The following is a 23,501-nucleotide window of genomic DNA, read 5'->3' on the forward strand; positions in this document are numbered from 1 at the left end:
TATTCAGATGGAAGGCAATGAGAGCCTGGAATAAAGGAATGGCCTTTCAGGCAGGGAGATTTGGGTAGGTAAGAGAAGCAGCAGAGGTAGAATCCATAAGAGTTTGTCAGCTAATTGCTCATGGGATGGGATAAGGGCCATGAGGAAGGGATGAAGACCTGAAAATCTTCTACCCTCCCACAAGTGCTAGTGCTCCCATCTCCTCTGTGCTCCCAGAGGGTCTTCTTCCATTTTCTCTAGGTCTGAGTCTTACTCCCAGGCTAGACTATAAATTAGATGAAGACAGGAAACATGTCTGCTTGATCTTTCATTCCCTAGCCTCTAGGTGCAACACCTAGCCCCCAGTGGTTTATCAATACAAGTTTTAATGGTCACCCTCCTGCCCCATGAGGAGGCCCCAGATGTCTCCCTTCCAGAAACAAGACTGGGTAGAACTCCAAAACACTCCTTTCCTTGGGCTCCACCTAATCAGTGTACATCCTTCTCTACCTGCTGCCTGCTCTGCTGGACTGCAATACCTCTTTAAAATGAATCAATCCTCTTCAGAATCTACTCCAAAATTTCCAGCAAGTTTTCCTCTTTTCATCCTGCCTCCTACCACTCTACCCCATTCTTTTCTATTCCCTAAAATCTAGTCTTTTTCTAAACTCGTGTACACATTTTTTGCTAGGGAATTTTATCTGTATTTTGGTATATTCTGACTCTTTCTTAGTAAACATAGGAGAGAGCTTCTCTTTTTAAGGGTGGAGTCCTGCACAATATCCTCTTAGTTTTCATATGCCTTCTTTCAAGGCCCTACTGAAATATTCTTCTGTGCCTCAAAGCCAATGGGGTTTTGCACGGGGATTATAATGGCTGGGTCCAACACAAGAGTGGTGTAGCTGTCTACTAACCATTCCTAAGTGGTAATGGAGAGCTCTGCAGCTCATGTTTCCCATATTCATAAATTTGGACCAGTTTCACCTAAGAGTATTTTCTTAACCACTTTAATTCAACTTGACCCTACCTAAGACATTGACCCTGACAAATATTTATTAAGCTCCCCTATAAAAGGGACTCTGACAACTTCCTGTCTTTTCATAGGCTATCCAAGATTATCTTTCAAGTTGACCCCCATGTCTTACTATTTCTCTAAGTATCAACTGTAAACATAAAGATTTCCACTGTTTAAGCTTCTTTTAAATTATTTCTTTTTTTTTAAGATTTTATTTATTTATTTGAGAGAGAGAGAATGAGAGATAGCACGAGAGGGAAGAGGGTCAGAGGGAGAAGCAGACTCCCTGCTGAGCAGGGAGCCTGATGTGGGACTCGATCCCAGGACTCCAGGATCATGACCTGAGCCGAAGGCAGTCGCTTAACGAACTGAGCCACCCAGGCGCCCTAAATTATTTCTGAAAATGTTTGGTAACCTGGTGCCTTATTCTTAATTAGAATGTTTCCCCCATGATGATTAATTTCATTTGTCACGTTGGCTGGGCTATGGTGCCCAGACAGGTGGCCAAACATTATTCTGGATGTTTCTGTGAGGGTGTTTTCGATGAGATTAACATTTAAATCAGTGAACTTCGAGTAAAGCAGATTGCCCTCTGTAACGTGTGTGGGCTTCATTCAATCAGTTGAATAAAACAAAAGACCGACCACCTCCTCCCCCCAAACAAGGGACAATTCTGCCAGCAGACATTCTTTGGACTTGAACGGCAGCAATGGCTCTTCCCTGGGCACCAGCCTGCCAGGCCTATTCTCCCTGCAGATTTTGAAACTGCCTGCCTCCACAATCATGTGAGCCAGTTTTTAAAAAATAAATGTCTTTCTATATATAATTTACACATCCTATTGGTTCTGTTTCTCTGGAGAATCCTGAGTAATACACCCCCATTCACCATCCAGGTCTTTGAGACAGAAGATTTCATCTTGGCAAAAGAGAAACTTTGAGCACTTCTGAGAGCTTGTTGGAGATTCTGATTAAAGATCTATAGAAGGAAAGGAAGAAAGGATGCTTTGGAGGTCTGACCCATGACCAGGCAAATGACATGGGGGAATGAATCCCAGGGAGAACAAAAGGAGAGAAGTAGCCTCTTATGACAGTATGCCAGAAGTGATCTAAGAAATCACACAGGTCTCTGAGAGGGTATCAGTAATCAATGCAATTTGATTAAGTGACTTTAAAATATGTTAGAGTTTTATTTTCAGGTTCCATTGTGTATTTTTTGTGTATTACTCTGTGCAGTTACTTCATCCAAAACCACAGGGGGACTGACAGAGCACCAAATCCACATCAAAACCATTTGAATGATAGTGTTGACACAATGCTAGGGTACAAAGTATCTACTCTGCTTTTCCACTGTTAATTCCAGTCCTTATTGCTCACAGAAAACAGTAAAGCTTCCCTTTTCTCACCTGCCCCGTACAGATATGCCCAGTTTATGCAGTGAATGGGTTTCTGCAAAGGTATGTATTTGATGCATACCTTTGTGAATTGCTTTATATTTTGAAGACACATTAGAGGAATTGGCTATTTCAAAGAAACTTCACAAGTATCTGATTTCTTAATGTCATAAGTCATTCTGATTCAAGACCATAACATCTCCCTGATGTATTAGCTTATGAAGTTCTATTTTTTTTTGCTTTAGAGGTTTAATTAATGTAAGATAAAACTATATCTAATAACGTTCATTTGCCTGAAAGAATTATTGTAGAATGCCTAATGTATCACCAGAAAGTAGTTTAATGTCTCAAATAAATGCCAAGTTGTTCGAATCACACCGATTGACAACTTCATTAGGCATAAATGTCACTACTATCCCTACTGTCCTGCATTTTTTAGGAAGAAAACATTCACACGGTGAAGGGAGTCAGAATCTATTTTTATATCCCTAGAGTTATAAACATTTGTATCAAAATATTTACAATTATAGTATATGAAATATCAATCTATTAAAGAAGCCAAATACAGTACTAGAACAACCCACCAATGTAATGCAAATTACATGAGACATAAATGTCACAGAAATAAAGTAAAAGACAAGGGAATACATGTTTCACTCCAGTCATCGTTTGACTTTTCAACATAATGCGAGTATCTCTTTTGGGTATATCTGATATGTAAGTATGCTTCTGCACATAAGACAGCCTTCTATAATCATGTGATAATTAAGTCATAATTAAAAAGTTCATCATCCCACAGTTTTTGCTTGCCATCTCTCTACCCCCAGCCCAGGTAATCTGGTGGCCTGCCTTCAATATTCCCTTAACCAGAATGAACACAGAGCAATACACTTAGTCATAGTCCTTTTACATAAATACCAGCAATCATGGCATGACAACCCCCAGAAAGGAAAATTATGTAAGAAATGGGATAAGGAGAGAGCTGGGAGAAGGAAAGTAGGCAAGATGTCTCAGATCCCCCCTGGGGTAGATCTTCTTCTCAGGTAATAAAGGAAATCTCTTCCCAAAACAACCCCTTTCGACAGAATCTGAGATGGCTCAGCTGCTCCAAGCCAGAGCCATGCCTGCTTACCCAGGAATAACATACTGCTACCAAGTTCTATAGAAATGCTCCTATGGCAACAGACAGCCCAATCGCCAACTGACTGGGTACCACAAGAGTTTTTGCTTTTTATTTTTTTTCTCTTAAAGAAAATATCCACCCAACACCTATGTTTTTATTTGTCTCGTGGGAATTTTCTAATTTTCCTGGGAAGGCAGGCACTCTGTTCTAATCATGACCGATACCTAGTATGCTTAATACTTTCCAATTATATAGCACCTTTCACCCAAGGATCTATTTGGTTTTGGTTTGTGTTTTACTAAGCTTCCAGAATTGCCCTGCCTCACCTGTGGGAAAGGCAATGGCTCCAGCCCATGTCAGAGAGAGAGCTACCATGGAGACTAGGTGTCCCGATCCCCAATGCAGATAATTTGACAAAATGTCCTCAAAAGTTATAATTTAGAGGGAGAGTAATAAATCATGTTACAAGGAACCATGTCCATCTCTCTCCCAGTATGTGCTCAAAAGAAACACTGATTGCATGGACAGGGGGGGTCCTAAAAACATAACCCTATTGTAGCACTGTCACCAGATTGCCCCTTGGTCCCATAATTTGTGTGGTGCTTTCACCACGGAATTGGTCATTGGTGGCTTTACAGAAATGCCAAAAGAGCTGCTTTGGCTTTAAGCAAGAGGCCTAGCAAAGTCCATAGCAAGAGGTCTCTGGGAGGGACAGCTGTGTGAGGTCCGGTCTGGGTTCTGGTCATCCCCCAGGACTTCCACTGTGAAAAGTTCTCTTTCTTGGTTTAACTCACCCACCAATTTGGCCTTAGGACTATATGTCTTTCTCCCATTTCGTCACAAATACCACTGAGTTCCACCGAGTTAAATATCTGTTCTAAAGAGGGATAATGGCTCACTGGCCAAAGCCCTCATATGGGCCCTTCAGACCGGAATGTGATGTTTTGCTTTGGGTCAGAAAGGCACAATGGTTTCCAGGCTTAGCATATTCAACACAAAAACAAGATCTGCTCTTGCTGGAACTTGTACCGCTATTTTAACTTGATGCAATCTGTCTGAGGACGGCAGCACGAGACCCAGAATTCAGCCTCAGCAGTGGAGCCCGTGGTGTGGCAGTTGATGGGGCCCCAGGCAGTGTGTGTAACTGAGAACAGCCGAAGGCCAAGTCTGGTAGCTGGAGAGAGGCTCTCCGGCTGCATCCGGGGAGCAGCAGAGCGCTAGCCAACTACTTTCTCCCAAGGGCGGGGGCTCGCCCAGCAGAGAACCTCCTCAGGAATGGTTTGGGATTTCAGCCTCTCCCACCCTACTTCCCCTCCCCGCCCCCCTCCCCTCTCTCGGTTTTTCCTGCAGAGTATCTCCCGCTTCCCTCCCAGATTCAACGGCTTCCTTCTCCCCACCCCCCGGATCCCCGTGAATTTGTTCGGCCTTATTTCTTCCTCAGGACTAGATAGAGCACACCAATGATGAAGCTAAAGCAGAAGCAGATCCAGGTGAGGATGAAGGAGTAGCCATGGTGACTGGTCGAGTAGTTGGTTCCATAACCACCGGCATAATGATGAGTATAGATGGACACCCCAACCATAACGCACAACCCTGCAAGGGGGACGAAAAAAAAGTCTCATTTTTCGGTTTTTTATATTAAAACCAAGAAAAAAATTGTATAACTTTTAAAAGATCCTATTTCCCTCAGAGCAAAATGGGAAATTTCACTGGGAAAATAAAATCTGGCTGTTTAGCCCTATATGATAGTTCTGTTGATTTGCCCTGAACCAACCAACCTTGATGGTTGTGCTGATAAACTAGAGGTGTTTGGGCTCTCACACCCACACTGGTTTGTGTAGCTGCAAGTGTGAAGTAAAACACAGGACTTCACGTCCACCACCCAGCTTTTCCTTCTGGACCCCAGCATATGTAGGCAGGCTGCCCAGGATGCAAAAGAACACAGCCTTGCACCCAGTCGTGTGTGTTGGGGAAGAACGGCAGGAGAAAGAGAACAGCAGGGCTGGCATGCACTGTGGCAGTGGCTCCGTCTAAGGACGCCCACCTTCCTGCCCTCAAGTGTCTCGTGTACAAGTGCTTGCAGTGGGCGTGGCCCGGCCACTTGGTGGCCACCCGCCCCCCCACCCCAGCCCGGGAGCGCTAGGTTTAAACATGGCAGTCTGTTTAAAGCAGATGACAGTACTTATGCCAAGCACCAGCAGGGGTTCTCAAAAAGAGAACAAAAAAGTAGAGGAGAAAATTGTCCATGTGCCATGTGCTCATCTGTCCAAACTGCCAGGAGCACCCACGGGAAGGCCGCCCTAAAAGCTTTTCTGGCATAAACCGGAGCCCACCCTTACGATACTCACAGCACACGAGCATGGTGGCCCCGGAGAGGAAGAAGCGGTTTCCCTTCTCCATGGTGAAGAGCTGGAACACGAAGACCACAAGGGAGATGACGGAGAAGATGATGGAAAGGATCATGAAGGCCTGCACCGCCTTGAGGGCGTCTGTGGACACGGGAGGAGGAGAACAAGGTATTGGGCTAAGCAGTCCCCGGCAGGCTGCATGCTTCCCTGACCACCCGAATCGTCCTACTGAGCACAGCCCTCTAACACATACCTTCACTGGCATATGACAGGATGCTTTCACAGCCGCCACTCGTACAGTTTTTCCAAAGACCGACTGACGCTTGCGTAATATCCGAAACCACCCAGACCTGAAACCAAAAGGAAACAAACAGTTGTTTAAAAGCTGACCGTCATGGAGCGCCTGGGTGGCTCAGTCATTAAGCGTCTGCCTTCAGCTCAGGTCACGATCCCAGGGTCCTGGGATCGAGCCCCGCATCGGGCTCCCTGCTCCGCGGGAAGCCTGCTTCTCCCTCTCCCACTCCCCCTGCTTGTGTTCCCTCTCTCGCTGTGTCTCTCTCTGACAAATAAATAAATAAAATCTTTAAAAAAAAAAAAAAAAGCTGATCCTCTGCTTTAAAAGCAAAAGAAATAGCAAGTCAGATTTGTGTCCGGATAGAATCTTCGGCAACACCCCATACTGAGCTCCATACATGGCTAAGCACCCCACCTCTTGGTGGAAATGAGGTGTGACCAAAACTGAAGCCACAGAGGTGCCAAGAGAAAAGGTGGAAGATTGTGTGACTGAAGAAAAATCACATAGTTTCTCTGGGCTTCACATTCTTTATTACTCAAAAAGAAAAAAAAGTGGTTTAAAATTCTGAGGTTCTGAGAAAGAGAAACATCAGATGAGGCGATTGGTTTTAAGTACGTACCATCCATATGCTCTATCAAGACCATTTTAGGGGCGCCTGGGTGACTCAGTGGGTTAAGTGTCTGCCTTCTGCTCAAGTCATGATCTGGGGGTCCTGGGATCAAGCCCCACAGGGGGCTCTCTGCTCAGCGGGGAGCCAGCTTCTCCCTGTCCTTCTGCCCCTCCCCCCTGCTCATGCTCGCTCTCTCTTTCTCTCTCTCTCTCTCTCTCTCTCTCTCTCAGATACATAAAGAAATAAATAAATAGACCATTTCATGTAAGGGCCCTGAGGGGGTTAAAAAAAAACGCTCAACTGGAGGCAAATAGGAAACATATGGACAACGAGGAAAACAGCAATGAGTCTTGGTGTCAAGAAGCCACTTCCATCCAAGCAGAAGGATATGGGGGCCCCTGAAAGTAGAGGAGTGACCAACATGTATTCCTCAAGGCTCACTGTGGTGCCAGTGTCCCTTCCCACCCGGCCCAAGAAAAACAATCATTCTTCTGGAAAACAAACACCCGGCTTGTGCACGCAGAGCACCTATCAGAATGAGCATTGCTGGAAGTCCAGGGCTAAGGATGTGTGATCACCTGCTCTTGATTCAATAAGCAACTGTATGCCAAGCCCTATATTAGGAGCTGGTAATTCAGATATTCAGCACTTTGGCATCCACTAATGCTGTCTGAAGTCACTTATCAGGCTTGTTACCCTGAGAGACTTAGGGGCTGGGGCCCGGAATGGCTGACCCGAAGTCTGGAGGAGGGCTCATGGGCTAAGATTCTTAAATCAGCCTTGCTCCTAGCGATCACATCCACCAATGGCAGCCAAACTTTCCTATCTGAACTTCGAAACCCATTTGTCCTTGAACTGTAACATGGACCTAATCAGATTCTGGAGCCACCATTTGCCCGTCTAGTGATGGATGGCCTTGACTTTTGCGTGCCACGGGCGGTCTTGTTTCTTTCTGAGAACAGCACAATAAAAGCAAATGTGGTGCTATAAACGACCGCTAGAGGTCAGAGTAGCCCAAGGTTCTGAGAGAAAAATATTTTTTTACATTGTTTTGCTTGAGTGAGTTAATTCCCTGGAACCAGGTTAATCTGGCACAATTCCACCTTCACGTGCTCTTCTCAGTTCAGAATTTGAATGTGTCAGTCTGGCAACCAAAGCCTCTCATCGTTTCTCCCTCCCCTCTATCCTTCTAATCAAGGTTCCCAGAAGGAAAGGAAGCTCTGCTCTCGCCGCATGGGTATGACCATGCTGCCCTGAAACAAAGCCTCTCCCTCTCACCGGGGCACCTTGGCTAGCACTCCTGCCTGGAATGCATCCCTGTGCTCTTTCCGCGATTCATCCTCCGCCAAGAGACCCCGCCCATCTACCCATCCTCCAAGCTCTACCTCCGGAGAAGGTTCTGCCAGGGACTGAAGAAGCCTCATTGTCTTCTCCAGCCTCTAGCCGCCCACAGCCCTGGCGGGCTCACTCTGGTAGACACCGGCTTTTCTCCTCCTGCTATTTCAGTGTTTGACGTGCCAGTGGGTGCTTTTTTTTTTTTTTCCCCACAACGAAACTGTATATTCCCGAGGGGCAGGGATTGTGGATCAAACTTCTTTTGTAGCACTTTATGTAAATATTCAGATAATTTCTGGGTGAATGAATGAACAAAAGAACATATTACTCACATTGGCAATGGTGGAGACAAATAACATGATGACAGTGGCGATGTGGACCACAAAGATCCCAGCCAGTAATACCAACATCTTGGCTTTTTGATGCCTCAAAGAGCAACGAAGAGTTCTGAAAAGAAAGGAGAAGATAAAGTGGGGGGGAAGGTTACTGTCAGATTCAATCAGACGATTCAGCTTCCCCACATGTGTGGACTATCTGCTAAAATCAGGAAGAATTTCAATAAAAACCATCACGATTTCATTATAAATTCCTGAAAACATGTTGTTAATCTACTTTCCTAAATGCCTCTTTATTTACATATACTTAAATATAAACATAATTCTGCTTCTCAAGTATTTATATACTCCTCTCTCTAATAGAGCGTGTTTCCGGAAACACACACACACACACACACACTTTAGCACTATTCATGTTTTATTTTGTTTGTGTCTTAAGAACCAAAATAAGACTTTGATCTTTTAAAAGGCCTTTTTGCAGCTGTAATTTCCAGGTCTCTGTGCAACAATGTCCCATAAATTTCCATTTTTCACTAGGGAAGCGTCTGCGGCTCTATCAAACTGTTCGCCCTGTGACATTAATAGAAGTGGATCCCTTCTGCCAAAAGGCAGCTAACACTCGATGCCCATAAGACTGAATAGGCTACTTGTTTGCTCCCGGGTGAGATGTAAAATGTAGGAGCCACAACTTCTGTTATTATAATGCTGTTTGGTATTCAATAATTATAATAACCTAATTAAAGTGTAATGGTCCCATCACCTACTGATTGAACATTTCAGATTTGTATTGCTGCACCTGAGCCTTGGGGCTGTATGTGCCTCATGGTAGGGACTCTGCTATTGGTCTGGGGCGTAATGCTGTGTTTTCTTTGATGCAGTATGTCCGTTCTGGGGCTTTTGAAGTATGCAGACTGAAACACCACTAAACGAGCCTTCTGTTTGTGCATGACATTTACACACCGTCCAATCCTTCAGGAGTCCGTGGAGAAGATATGCAAATGCATAAATCACATGCTGGGAGGATTGGGAATGAATATGGATTAAGAATGGGCATAGATAAACCAAACTGTTCAGCCATAATCTCAGCAGAGGAGACGGGAGCCCACTGATCATAAAGAAAGTGTGAAGGATGCTCATGGGAGTGGCTATTCTGACTTAACGTCAGCTGCAGAGGGAAGGCTCCATTCAAAGAGCTGCAGGTTATTCACACCAGGGTGGAGGTGTGGATGTCCCCACCTAGGGAGGAGATGGCTGGGCACATCCTGCAATTGTCCCGCTCCTCTCTCTCATTCCACCTAACTTAATTGAAGCTTTGAGTCTGCTTGAGCCACTTTCCTATTGTCCTGGGTACTTAGTGGCCAGCACTGATGCTTCTCTCAACACTCCAAATGCCTCTTATCGTCTCTCACTTTCCCCATCAGGTATTCAAAATCTAAAATGTTCTTTAAAAAAAAAAAAATCTAGAAAGTTCTAATGTACACGAAGGGGCCTTGCTCTTTGCAGGCCAGGCATGAGAGGCAGCCTGTGGCTTCCCAACCTGCTCCAACAACCCCTGCCTTCCTTCCCAGTCCCAGCATTTCCCTCCAACCCAGGCTACTTTGTAGGGATTTGTCCAATTTCACTGTGAATGACAAAAATCATGAAGTTTATCCTGCTGCCTCAGGGTGGAAAGCTTGGAGCTTTCATGCCTGCTATTAATAATCTCTCTGCACATTCAAATTCATTTTTGCTTTCCGCGGGTCACGTATATGTCCACGATTTTCTGCTTTACTTTAATGCACAGTGAAAAGAGGTTTTTGAATTAAACAGGTTGAGTTAGAATCATCTAGTCATGTCCTCCCGTTCTCAGTGTCCTCCTCTATAAAGTAGGGGCTATAATGCCGGTCACACAGGAAAATATGAGGGTTATGGACCATGTTTGTGAAACTAGCAGCATCCACCACATGGCAGACACTAATGAGACTGCTTTGGTTGTGGTTATTAGCATTACTATTAATATCCTATGAAACTGAGAGTAGCTGTTACCAACATAACAAGTCAGTTAGTCACCAAGCTACCCCATGTTAAGTACAAGTAATAGGATATCTGCTATGTACTTCACCAAGCGGTGTGTATAAATTATTTTGGTCCTCTTAGAAATGGCCATTATGCCTAATCCCTGCCCTGTGAGTGGGGAGACTACTAAGAACACACCTTCAGGAATCAGAAGGAGAAAGCTCAGTCTTCTCGGCCCTGACCGTCCTCCCGACACCCCCAAAATGCACACCATCATTGGATCCTGATCTTGCCCTTCATGAGGAAAGGAAGAAGCTGACTGCAGGGGATTACAAATGTTACATGACAAGTCATATGTTTAATCCTCCTTGGCCTCTATAAATGTCTTTTTTATTCCTTGACTTCTAACTGACAAAGATCCTCCTCCTAATAGAGGGAGGCGGTTGAGGGGCCCAGAACAGAGTAGAATACACCAAGTGAGGCCTCTTAAGTGAGGTGGAGGAAACACTGTGCGTTCCCTGCCTTACATGCTGTTAGGAATTCAGCAACCCTTTCAGGCTCCTTGGGTTGCTATATAACCCTCCAGAGTAAGTCTCATTGCTTTCATCCCTGCTCACCCTCTCCATTTTGATGACTTGATCGTTATTGCATTCCGTGCACCATCTTCCTACTGAACCTCACTTCGGCCCATCCACTGTACCCCCAGCCTCTGGATCTCACTCCTGATCTAAGGGTAATGGCCTTATGAACAAGAGATCTTATAGTGCCACTGCTGTGCAGTGCCCCCTGTTTTTCAGGGCCTGGCATTTCCCCATCTGTGTTGCGTCTGGTCTGCTGTTGTGTCCTGGTCACTCTATCCTTCAGGCCAGTTGTCTGCAGAGCTCTCTTTGCCTGACGTGAGCAGTGTTTGGTCCCTGGCCTGAACATGGCGCATTTTAACTAGGTGTGCTCTGGTCTGCTTATGAAATGAGACCCATTGCCACCACCACAGGAACCAAGTCTGGATCTCACTCCTGATCTAAACCAAAGCCCCACCTGATCATTATTCCCTTGCCTGGTGCAGGCTGGAGGAGTGGGTGGGGGAATCGAGCAAAGAAGTGACTCTCTTTCTTCTTAGATTCCTGTGATTGTACCACATCTGTCCACCAAGGAAAGGAGCAAAAATGTCTTGGATTAGCTGGAGCTCTTTGTGTAAGGAACACGTAATTCCCTCTGCGTTTGGCTGCTGCATCCAGCCAGAAGTAGGGGTTATCTGGCTGGAGCTAGTACATAATGCATATAGCTTCTCCATCTTTTCACTGGCCCCCAATTTCTCAGGTTTCATTAGTGTCATCCATCGTCAGCTTAGAGGGGCTTCCATTGTTTTCAGTGGCCCTCCCCAACACATTTGGAAGCAGAATGAACTATCTTCTTAAGTTTCTAACCCGGATTACCCCTTCCACTGCCCATCCTAGAGAGCCCCCAGTAGAGAAACCCTCAGCCAGAGGTGCGTCTAAGGGCAAATTTTGACATATTTATAGGCAACCATGAGAGCTACCTAGTGGGTGAATGTCTGGGGATCTATCGAACAGCAGAGCACAAAGGGAATAAATAGCAGACGGTCTCAGGCTCCTGAAACTTCCACCCACCCCCTACTTGCAGCATAGCTTGCAGGGAGACTTATTCCCTACCCTGGTGTGTATCTTGTGTCATACAAAAGCACTGAAAAGAGACCATTTCTGAACGTTCATATCATTGGAAGTATTGGCTGCTACAACTTTCTTGGCAATGTGCTTCACTACAACAATAATTGGCTTCTTCCTCACACCTCTCTAAAATGCTTTGGATGGCACTCTCCAGTGGAAAGCATACCCTTAGTCACAGCTGGGCAGCTCGAACCAGGAAGTACAAAATAACAGCATTGCAATTCTGAACACTTAGGAGCAATGTCTGTCCCTCAGAGCATTTGGGGCACGGGGCAGTCCCAAAGTTTCTCAGCTGGTTGCTTGGGAACTCCCAATAAAATCATTTAAGGTACTTCTGCTCTCAGACCCAGGCCCACAGCGCTAGTCCATTCACAGTGTTCTTGAAGGATAGGACATCCACTGACTGTTCTATGTGAGGTGCCAAAGAACACATTTCTCCGCCCATCCCTGTAAGCAGAGTAGGACTTCTTGGGACAGGTGTACTCAGGGCTATCACTGCACTGGGTGGGAAACTGAGAAAAGAATAGGAGGCATGAATGTGGACTCTAGAGAGAAGTTGAGCGTTAAGAGAAAAGGAAGGTAAGAGACTTAGGGCCGGGGGGCGCCTGGGTGGCCCAGGCGTTAAGCGTCTGCCTTCGGCTCAGGTCATGATCCCAGGGTCTTGGGATCGAGCCCCGCATCGGGCTCCCTGCTCAGCAGGAAGCCTGCTTCTCCCTCTCCCACTCCCCCTGCTTGTGTTCCCTCTCTCGCTGTCTCTCTCTCTCTGTCAAACAAATAATAAAAAAAAAAAATCTTAAAAAAAAAAAGAGAGAGAGAGACTTAGGGCCACACATCAACTCTCTGACATCCCTTTTCTGCTGTTCTTTCTTCCAAACACACAAGCCAGACGGTTCCCTTTCTACAACCACCAACTTTTATTCTTGAACAAACATCCCCTTTTCTTCTCGAATTGCCCAGCGCACAGAGGAGGAGCAGTCTCTTTATGCTCCTAGTCCCGATGCAAACCTCACAACCACTGACCATTCTAGATTTGGATTAAGTTCTGTGCTAAAAGTAAGTTATTACAGTTAGCGGAAATGACGTTGAGAATTACAATTGCTGGGGATTGGAGGTGTAAAGGACTAATTCATGTGGGGTGGAGGTGGGGGAGATAACTGTCCTCTCCAGTTGTCTCCATTCGCTTAAACCTTTATTGGTTTCTTGCCTTCCTTTTATGGCTTCCTACTCCCCTAAAATATGCAAGAACCAAAGGAACATAGCTCCGAGACTGCCTTGCATTGCCTCTTTGCCTTTGCTTTTAGGGTGCCCTGACCATGAGAAATCAATCAGGCCCCTGTGAACACCTTTCCTTTTCTGATGAGTACCTAATACTGCAGAGACTTTGAGGATAATTGACTTTTAAAGACACAGCAGGGGAGTTCAGATGTTCGTAATTTGGATCCATGGTTGTTAAGCTAGGGTCAGATAACTTCTTCCTGCCGCAGAGTGTGTGTGTTTATTGAACAGCTGCCACCGGAGTCTGGGGGATACAGTTCTTTAAGGGTGGTCTAAGTCACAGTAATTGGGAACAATACAGCAGAACAGAACAATCAAAAACCCACTTCTCCAGCAAAGGAAGTGGTGGAAATCCTGGGCTTGACTGACTCACTGAAGAACTAGCCTGAACCCGGGGGTGTCACATAATCAGAAACGGGGGTGGACGGTGGGGAGGGCAGGGGCTGTGTGAGCAGAGGGGGAGTCTCGCAGAGCTCAAATGTCCATGATTCATTTGAGAGCGCGTGAGATTCTCCCAGACAAAGGCACAGCGGAGGCATCGTCTACCAGATGGTGCAAGAGAGCTTTCTGAGAGCATGTGAATCCGCTGGCTAGCTAGAAGACAGTTTGGTGATTTTCCTGACCGCCTTGGATAACCCAATCTTCTCTGGGGATAAGGGAGCAATAATGGCCAGCTGCCAAATTCCCCATCTCGCCTTCCTCTCGGATGATATTGCCCAAAGCAAGTCAGGTCATGAGTTCTTCCTCCATTATTTACCCCTCACCTATTCCTTACTTCTGCTCACACTGTCCTTGCCCAGTTCACATCCTAGCCTGGACCCCAGCATCAGCCTCTGGCATGATCCTCCTTCTGAGCTCCTCCTTCTCTGACGGATCCTCCGCGCCACTGCGTTATCCAAACTTGTCCCTCCTCTGCTCAAAATCCTCCAAACACCTCACTACCCCCTCCCACTCATCACTGGGGAAGAGGCTCCAAACACCTTACTCAGGCCCTGGAAGTCCTGAGAATGTGGTTTCCAAAGAAAAAGCCCTGCTTTTAAGTGTCCTTCCTCCAGGAACTACCTATCGAAAATTTTTCAAGGAAGCTCAAACCCTGCCTCCTCTAGGAAGCCTTCCCAGATACACAGGTCAGAAGTAGTCATTTTCCCTACTATGCTATAGTCCTTACATAGCCCTTTATTAAAACCACTAATGGCAGCCTGCCTGGTAACAGAAATACTTATGGAAATGTTTGGCTCCTCAACCCCTAAGATTCTAAGTTTCTGAAGGGGGAGTCTTATCTATGACAGGTACCAAGGAAACTTCCATTCAGTGAGCAAATAAATGTTATTAGGAAGGCAATATTTTTTTCTTACATACGTGAACTTTAGTCCTTTGTAATTTTTAGAAATTATTTATATTACTATAACTATGTATTGAGCATCTTATCCTATGCAAACTCTGTGTTACACATTGCTACATAAATATCTTTGTAAACATATGGATACTTCCTGGGTAACTTTGACATTTGAATATACAAGGGTATATATGTGTTTGTTGCCTTTTATTTAAGAGGAAATAAGTAGATGCAAGGAAAATATCTTAAATTTCTAAACACTAATTTGTCCACGGGTTTAACTTTTCTATCTCTTTAAGTTATAGAATCTCTGGACTGAGAAGAGGGGCCTTAAAATTCCTCCCCAGTATAGGAACCTCAGCTACAAATCTACACCACAGAACTACCTAAGTCATGCTTACACTCCTCCCGTGACTGGGAGCTCACTACTTGCCAAGACCCTCCCATTAGGAAGTCCTTCTGACAACCCATCAGAATCTGCTCTTGGCAACTACTACCCCTGATCTTAGTTCTGCCCTTAATCTAAAGCAGCCTCTTCAGAACTTTTCTAGAATGCTCACCTTTGCGCAGAACTTTCAGGCTACCAGAGAACTAGCCAAAGGACATCACCTAGGATCCCCAAATCTCAATCACGTCATAACACAGCCTTGATTTTATTCAACTGTTAGACACTATTCTGTCTTTTCACTGATTTGTGTTTTCCCGATCATGAAATCTCCATCTCTTTCTGGAAAACTTTCTGGTGAACTTTGAAGAAAGCTGTCTCACACCATCTGACGAAGGACGTGGTATTTCCTGCAAGGCACAAGAGAACATGAAAGACAAAGCTGCCCCTGGTCACATGATCTCCAGGAGTCAGCCGCTATCTCTGGCTATCTCCCTAGCGTGACACCCAGCAGCCTGTCGCTTCTCCCTGTGCAGACTGGCAGCACCAACACCTTTCCATTCTCTACACATGAGTCTCATTCTGCTTTGGTCGGTTTGTTTTGATGTGTTTGTGTCCCATGGAGGATCGTTTGGGTTGGCAAAGTGGATGTCCATTTAACACCAAAGCAGAAAAGGAAACACTCTCTTTTGGGAGCAGTCGGAGAGGATGTATCCAGAGGAGGAAAAGGCTGGGATTAAAAGCAGGTTGAGTGGATGAGACCTTGGATGAGCTTTTCTGGCCATTGTTATTGTTGTTTTATGTAGGCGTACTTTCCATTCTAAATATTGTTTTTACATAAGGGTGGGAGAGGGGGATGTTAATTTCTCCGTGGGAAACATGGGGAGAGACAGGATCCCAAAGGACCATTTCCTCCTGCCTCTGGATATCTGATGTTTGGTGTGGAAGGAAAGAATTTCAGGTTGTCCCTCACTATATGCACGTCATTCTGGGGCCTGATGTTTTTACATGCGGGCAGATTTTATGACCAGAAGAAACATCAGGAATCAAGCCACAAAAGTAACTACGTGCTCCAGGGAAAACAACTATGTTTTCATGGTCTTGGGGGAAAGGGAGCTCCATCTCCCAAATGTGGTCTATCAATAACAAATGGGGGTTATTATAGAAAGAGTAGTGTGTATCTGTCACTGGTGTAAATGAGCACAGACTCTCGCATAGTTAGGGATGAAGAACCAAGGGATGAGGGTGGGGTAGCAAGCATGCTATTAAAAAAAAAAAAAAAAAAGAAAGGGAGGAAGGGAGGGAGGGAGGAAGGAAGGAAGAAAGGAAGGAAGGAAGGATGGAAGGAAGGAAGGATGGAAGGAAGGAAGGAAGGAAAGGGAGCACCTATTAGACAAACAAAATCTGAAACAAATTTTGCCTCCGAGTAACTGCTGACTCTGGGAAAATCCCATTACCTCTGGCTGGTGGCTCCTACAGAGACAAGAGCACATAGTGGTAGAGCATGGGTGCCAGGTTCAAATCCTGGCGCCACAACTTCTTTTTTTTTTAATTTCAGTGTTGTTGAGGTATAACTGGCATATTAAAATTGTAAGATATTTAAAGTGTACATTAAGGTGATTTGTTGACTCCAGCACTTCCTAGCCGGGATCTGTAGACCTCAGAGGGCTAGTGTGAGGATTGGTGCCTGCAGCGCAAAGGCTATAGGGTTGTCCGTTTTTCTTTTTGTTGCTTTATGTACAGTGAGAGGCTCAGGCCAGCAGAATGGGCTTTAAGCTTCTCTGGTAGAATCTGAGGGCCAGCAACTATGCTCAAGGCAAACAAGTAGCATGAATCTTGTTTTTGCAAATGCTCCCAAGGAGAGTAATCTCTCTCTCTCTCTCTCTTTCTCTCATTTCCCCTTGTCCTCCTTCGCATCCAAGGAGGGGGTGGATCTGGCAACATCCAGACCTGGGCCCCCGTGGCGCGGCCGGCCCACGCCCCCAGACCGCAGCTGGCCGGGCCACGGGGCGATGTCCCCCGGGTGAGGACAGAAGCTGCAGTTGTCTTCTGCTTCTGACAAAAGAGGAGTGTTCTGGCGACCAGAATGTCTTCAAGGGAGAGGTTGCCAGGACCGTAACTAGGGTTTGGGAAGAAAATCAAGGTGTGGCCCGGGCCCGGCGGCGCTTGGGCGGGTGGCCAGTAGGTGGCGGCAACACGCTTCAGTGGGCCCGCGGGCAAAGCTGCGGCTGCGAGAGCCCGCGGAGCTGGGGGGCACGCAGCCTGCAGCGGGACGTGGGCCAGGGCGCCGGGTGCGCGGCAGGGGCTCGCAGTCTCTTTGGGGGCGCTTGGTTCTTTAGGGGTTTAGAGGCTCTCTACTCCGATCCCTGAACAAAGGAGGAAATGCACCTTCCCCAGAGCGCAACCAGAACCAGAATGGAAGCCCACCATCTCCCATCTCCCAAGCCGGGCCTCTCCTACTCCAGCATGATCTTCTCTCTCCCAGATTTGTCTCAGGGTTCGGCAGACGTTCTAGAACTCCTCCCAGAGCTCCCCTTCACTCTCTTCCTCCCACCAGCTCCTAGTTAATCAGAGGGTCTGCACGGCCCCTCAAAAGGGTGCGTAGGGCGGCGGCGGCGGCTTCCTGTCATAGGGCTGAGCAGGCCCACCGGAGGAGTCAGCTCTGCAAGGCCCCCAGAACGCCCAAACCAGATCCCCACACTGCAAGCGCTGAGACACGCTTCCAACATTCCATCCTGGCCCCCGCCCACGGCACCCGGGTCCCTTCCCCACCAAAGCCACATCCGGCAAAGGGAAGCTGGAACACACCCGCCCGCCCAGCTCACTGTTTCAGGGGGGCAAACCTCTCTCCAGTTCCCCATCTCCAGCCCCCTAGGGAGGGGTCTTTGATTATTTGAAAGAAGCCGAAGGATCAAGGACCTCATTTTGCTTTTAGCTCTGATCTGACCCTTCGGAAAAGAGGGAAAACATCAAGGGAGATCACTGGCCTGTTGGCATAAATATTCAATGGAAATTCAAATGACACCAAGCCTGTACTGACCCACATTTGTTATTTGAGCAACAAATATCCCCCCCCCCGCCTCCTTTGAGGGGACAAAGAGCAGAATATTTAGCCCTAAGGACTGTTCTGAAACACTGAGGGTGGGTGGTCCCCAGACAAGAAGGGAAGGAAATAAGGGGCGCCTGGGTGGCTCAGTCATGTAAGCTTCCGCCTCTTGATCTCAGCTCAGGTCCTGATCTCAGGGTCGTGAGTTGCAGCCCTACGTTGGGCTCCACACTGTGCGTGGAGCCTACTTAAAAAAAAAAAAAAAAAAAAGGAGGAAGGAAATGAGAGTGGAATCCTCCTGACACTTCTCCCTTGCTCTTTGGCCTTCTCCCTGTCTTTCTCTTTCCACTTCATTCACCTCTTCTCTCCCTCAAAGCACAGGCCTGAGGAACAGCAGGCATTTGCACCTGCCCCCTCCTCCTCCTCTCCTATTCGCTCTCATCCACACCTTTACTGCCACACCCTCCCCCTGCTGGGTCTCCCTCCCAGAGAAGAGGGTGGAGTTCCTTTCCCAGGACCAGCTCAGTTTCTCCCTGAACCTGGTTCGTTTACTCGTGAATCCCTTGCTGTTGTCAGTGTCTTAACAGGCTTATATAGCCTGCCTCTTCTCATCGGTTCGCATCCTTGATGTTTCATTAATCAAACTTCTTCCTAGTCTTCCAAGAGCTGGCTGAATGCTCACTGCTATCTGATGATGAGGCCTAAGGAATCTGCGTGGATGAGCAGAGGAGTCTGCCTGGGCCCTCAATCCTCTGTAACATGCCCTGCAATGCATCATGATGCCTCATTTAACTTTTCTACCAATTTTTATGGATTAAACTCTTAGCATGAGCCAAAGGATTTCCAAAACAGGACGATAACATCTTAGAACGCTAGAATTTCAGAGCCACAAGGGGCTTTGGAGACCATCAAGTTCAGTTCCCTCCATCAAGAACACGAGTGACTTGCCCATGGTCATAGGGCAGAGTCAGGCCAAGACCACAGCCCTCCAGCTCCCTATTCAGCCACTTTGCATTGGCCCCAAGATTCTTGCCCCCACTTTCAACCACTATGCCTATGTTCTCGATTTTAAGGCCCCATTTGAAGAGAGAATTCATGAAACAGACTCAGGAACTACAAAAGCTTCCACATCCACATAAAACCAACGGCACCAAGAGCAGAGGAGTCCATTTTAGTTCCAAGGAAATGCCCATATCCAAAACAGGGAAGAAAATGCTGACCCAAAGATTCTTAAAAAGGAAGAGAGAGAAACAGCAATCTCCACAAGGGTTTGTACGGTTATCTTTATGCTTCAGTGTCAGTGGATCTCCCAGTTAAATTAAGGGAAATTATTTTTAGCCAGTCAGGTCACCAAGGACTGAAGGGATGGATACAAGAGTGGTCTCAAGACATGAGTGTTTGGCCGGGGCGGGGGGGGGGGTGGCGTGCGGGGGCAGGTATTGTGAACTAATTGGGACCATATTTGGGCTCCCTTGATTACTGAATAGAAATTTGGGATCATCTAAGCAGAATCAGGAAGAGGATTGGAAAAGAGAAATTTATGGTCAGAAAATTTCAGATCTACACTGGCTGAAGATTATGAGCTCTTCTCCAGGATTGACGTCCATTTTGCAAGCCAGCAATTAGTCCAGAGTTACAATGGGTTGGCAACTCGTTCCTGTAGTTATCATGACAGGTGGTAACAACGTGAAGGTGTGAGCTACAGGAGCTATAAGCCAAGTTACGGGATCACCCCAACAGGGCCAACTTAGAAGACTGTGTCTCTGGTTTTGGGCTGATTCAACCATGACCTCGTGGGTAGCAACTGGGTGTGTCCCTCCGAGTATGTACATCCAAAAGTCCCAAATGTGTCTGAGTTTTTGTGTTAGACATCCCTGTATATACATGTGGAACGTTAAAGAAGAAACTGTATTCATGTATTTAGAAAATGAAATACCTCAGAATCGGATCACATGGGTATGGCTGACTATGTATATGGTTTCAAAGCTTTAAAAAGGCTTCCTGTTCTTTTTGAGTCTTAGGTAATAATAATCATACTGATCCATCACGCTTTACTGATTAAGTATTAATTAAGGGTCAAGTGTTTAGAGGCTAAGGGGCACTGGGAAGAACAACAACAAAAACAGAATAGAGAATTTCTGCACGCCTAGGACTGCAGAACTAGGAACGAAGTACAGAAGTTACAGAGAAGCCAATTGTGCTGGATTTAAGATTTTCTAGTCATTAGAGCTGTCCAGCAACGTGGGGGCAGCATGGGGGAGGGAAGCATGGAGGCACAGTCTGAGGTAGGGAGACCCCCTATTCTGGATATTTTAAGGACACGTAAAATGGCCATCTGTCCAAGGTGGTGTTAAAATAGGACTTCTGCATAGGCTGGGAGAATGAATGAGTAGATCTTCAAACTGAGAATCCCTCCCAAACTGAGAATCTGATACACAAAATTAAAGATAGAACATAACTAAATCTGCCCTGTGCCCTTTTCTGTGGCCATTTTTCAGATATACTCCCCAATCAGGCTCTGAGGAGTCTGCAGAACAGGAGTTTACCTCATCTGTAAGCCTTCTAGGTCTCTGACTGCTCTCTCCATTGATCCCAGTGCATCCTGGCCTGAACGAAAGCCCTCAGAGCCCCCCCACCCCACCCCACCCCCGGGACCAAGCCAAGAGGCCCTACATCCCCCAGAGTCTGGCTGGTCCCCAGGAACTGGATGGGCCTAAGCTGGTCTCCAGAGGGAAGCAGGAAGAGTTGAGAAAGTCACAGTATTTCTGGTCAGTGGAAGGGATGTCTTTCCTTTCCTCAGAGATGTGCCCTGTCCTCCTGGGAAGTAGCCAGCCTCTGTTCTGGGATGGAGTCCACTCTCGGTTGGCCCTTGATGGCCTTCTGCCAACTCCCAGGATAGTTTAGTGCCCTCAAACAATGTAAAATCTGGGGGGTCCTCTGACCAGGACGCCAGACCGGATGGCCTGCAGCCCTCCAGACAGCACTCCACCCCCACCCTATTCTTCAGAGTCTGTGGTGGAATCCAATCTGCCTTTGGGAGGGGCGCAGGGCAGGGGGGGAGGCAGCGGGGGTGGGGAGGGGGAATAGCCCTCCCATTTCAGGATTTTCAAAGACTTACAGCTGAAATCCAGAAAAACTCCTGCAGCTAAGGAGCTCCCTCACCATTTCTTGGAGGCAGCAGGGAAAACAGGAATTAGAACAGCATTTTCAAAACTGCCCTCAAACTCCGGGAAATAACATAACAGTGTATTTTCTCACTTCTAGAACTACAGTGCATCGGGAAACGCTGCACCAAAAAATGCAATTCAGGATGGTCTACACCCGCAGATTTCTCAGTATTTTCTGTCTGCTGGCTGGTTAAGTATTGCCTAGAGTTTAAACTTGCACAAGAACCGCAAAAAGATTCATACTAGATTCACAGAATACCATTACTACCAACTGTAATAATGGCTTCCCTTAATCCACAGCCATGTAATCTGGAAATAATAAACATTTTAAGCAAATGTGGGAGTTCCCTGCATCTTGCAAAGTTTCCCTTGCACTTAGTTAATCATCCCCTCCAGGGCAGTTTTACGAGGCGCCTTGTCTGTACAGTGTACACAGGCTGATTACATTTAAATCTTCTCTTCCAACGCACGGCATTTCTAAAGGAAAAGCCTAATTTCGCCAGACAAGCTGAATCCTGTCATTTTCCTCGGCTTGTTTATGTAGGGGAGGAAAATAAAACCAGTATCTATGTTGAAATGGGCCACACCCCAACCAAAATGCTAACATAAAACAAAACAAAACAAAAGCAAATAGAAATCACCCTTCTTCCTTTCTCCAGATTCACTTTCTGATTCGCAAGAGGGTTTTGCATGAGCACAACCACATTTTGGAAGAGTGCGAAGATAAATGGTCCCAAACAATCACTTCCTTCCATGCACCTAAAAACTAGTAAAGTAGTTTATTATTTCTAATATGCCCTTTTCACTCAGCACTAAAATTTCTGGGGTGGAAGCACAAAGCCATTCAACATTTGTTTTTTAGCAGGAGCAAATGAAGCTCCCTTCCCCGACCCACCCTTTCCTCCAAACCCGGTTTCCCTCCTGCTTCTTCCCATCCTCTACATCTGGCCAGGAGAGAAGGAGCTCTGGGTTCCACATCAGGCTGATTTGCCCAGAATGAAATCCTCCCGCATTTCATTTCAAATACCCATTGATACCCCCACCTCTCTGTTTTCTTTAAACAAATCTACCCCCTCCTCCCATCCCCGAGGGGAGAAACAACACTGACATTTAAACAGAAGTGAATGAACGAGCTGTAAATGCAACAGCAAAAGTGAACTGAAAAGCGCCTATCTATCCATCAACCGAAAAAGACCAGCAAACAACCGACAAGGGAAACAACTCAAATCCTGAAGCAACGTGAATCAAAACAGACAACCTGGAAAACATCTGGCAAGTCCGTATGTCCTTCAAAGGTATGCAGTGTTTCCTCCATAAAGAATCCCTTATCCCGGCATGTTCCAAAGTCCCTGCTCCCAAGCAAGAACCCAGTTACTGCAAAACATAATCACAGCCCAGGCCCGCTGATTTCCCCAGAGGCTTCCAACCCCCCGTCATAAGGCATTTTCCTGAACCTTGTAGAAAAAGTTGTCTGGGTATCCACTTGTAGCCAGAAGTTTCAAGAATTCAATTTAGAGGATCACAGGAAAAATAGCACAAGAAAAAAGAAAAAGCAAGGCTTAGATGACTACTGGGTCAGGAGAAGGAGAGCAGAGAAGGAAAGAGAAAGTTCGCTGAGCTTCCCCACAGCATTGGAGGCTGTCCTACCTGAGGTCCAAGCCACTGAGGCGCCCTGAGGAGCTGGAGCTGGTGGCTGTCAGGTCTGCTCTTCTGGAGGTATGTGACCGCTGTGAGGGGAGGGACCTGCTTCCCGAGGTTATAAGTTTCCAGAGCTGGTGTGCTGGGGTGTGTGATGGGCGGTTTCTTTTCACTCTGTTTTAAAGGAGTTTCTATGAATCAGTCTGACTTTAAAAAAAAAAAAAAAAAAAGATTTGTTGGTAAGCTACGCCCTGCTGGGTTGGCAGTTGGTCAAGAGAGGCTGGGAGTGAGCCATCAATTCAAAGAAGCCTGTTTAGGCTCTCTCTGACTCACACACACAGACCACAGTGGAAAAAGGAGTGACATTGCTTCAAATGAGTAATAGGAGTCACACAAATAGATCTGTTTACCGAAGCCCATTCCTCCTCACCGAAAAAGGAGACTTGGTTACCATGGGCAGAGGCAAAATACAAGTACTCTGTCCAAATGTTCATCTGGGGAGGGGGAGAGAAAGGGACAGGGCCCTGCCCATCGAAATCCTAG

General features: G+C 46.4%; 1 protein-coding gene across 2 annotated transcripts; it reads right to left on the minus strand.

Annotated features, from left to right (window-relative positions):
- Positions 1-2,150: 2,150 nt before the first annotated feature.
- Positions 2,151-23,138, minus strand: EMP1 (epithelial membrane protein 1). 2 transcript variants are annotated; one of them, XM_073877949.1, is made up of 6 exons: positions 22,968-23,138; positions 15,283-15,517; positions 8,429-8,543; positions 6,110-6,206; positions 5,857-5,997; positions 2,151-5,101 (listed from the first exon to the last, which is right to left on the minus strand). In XM_073877949.1, the coding sequence occupies exons 3-6, from the start codon at positions 8,504-8,506 to the stop codon at positions 4,935-4,937; spliced, it is 483 nt and encodes a 160-aa protein (XP_073734050.1). In that variant the 5' UTR covers positions 8,507-8,543; positions 15,283-15,517; positions 22,968-23,138; the 3' UTR covers positions 2,151-4,934. The 2 variants fall into 2 exon arrangements, with proteins under 2 accessions (XP_073734050.1, XP_025735662.1); XM_025879877.2 differs by lacking the exon at positions 15,283-15,517 and having other exon boundaries at positions 22,968-23,136.
- Between the last annotated feature and the right edge of the window lie 363 nt (positions 23,139-23,501).

Source organism: Callorhinus ursinus, unplaced genomic scaffold, assembly GCF_003265705.2.
Source record: "Callorhinus ursinus isolate GAN/ISIS: 27379988/994484 unplaced genomic scaffold, GSC_fseal_2.0 scaffold27, whole genome shotgun sequence".
NCBI classification, from domain to species: Eukaryota; Metazoa; Chordata; class Mammalia; order Carnivora; family Otariidae; genus Callorhinus; species Callorhinus ursinus.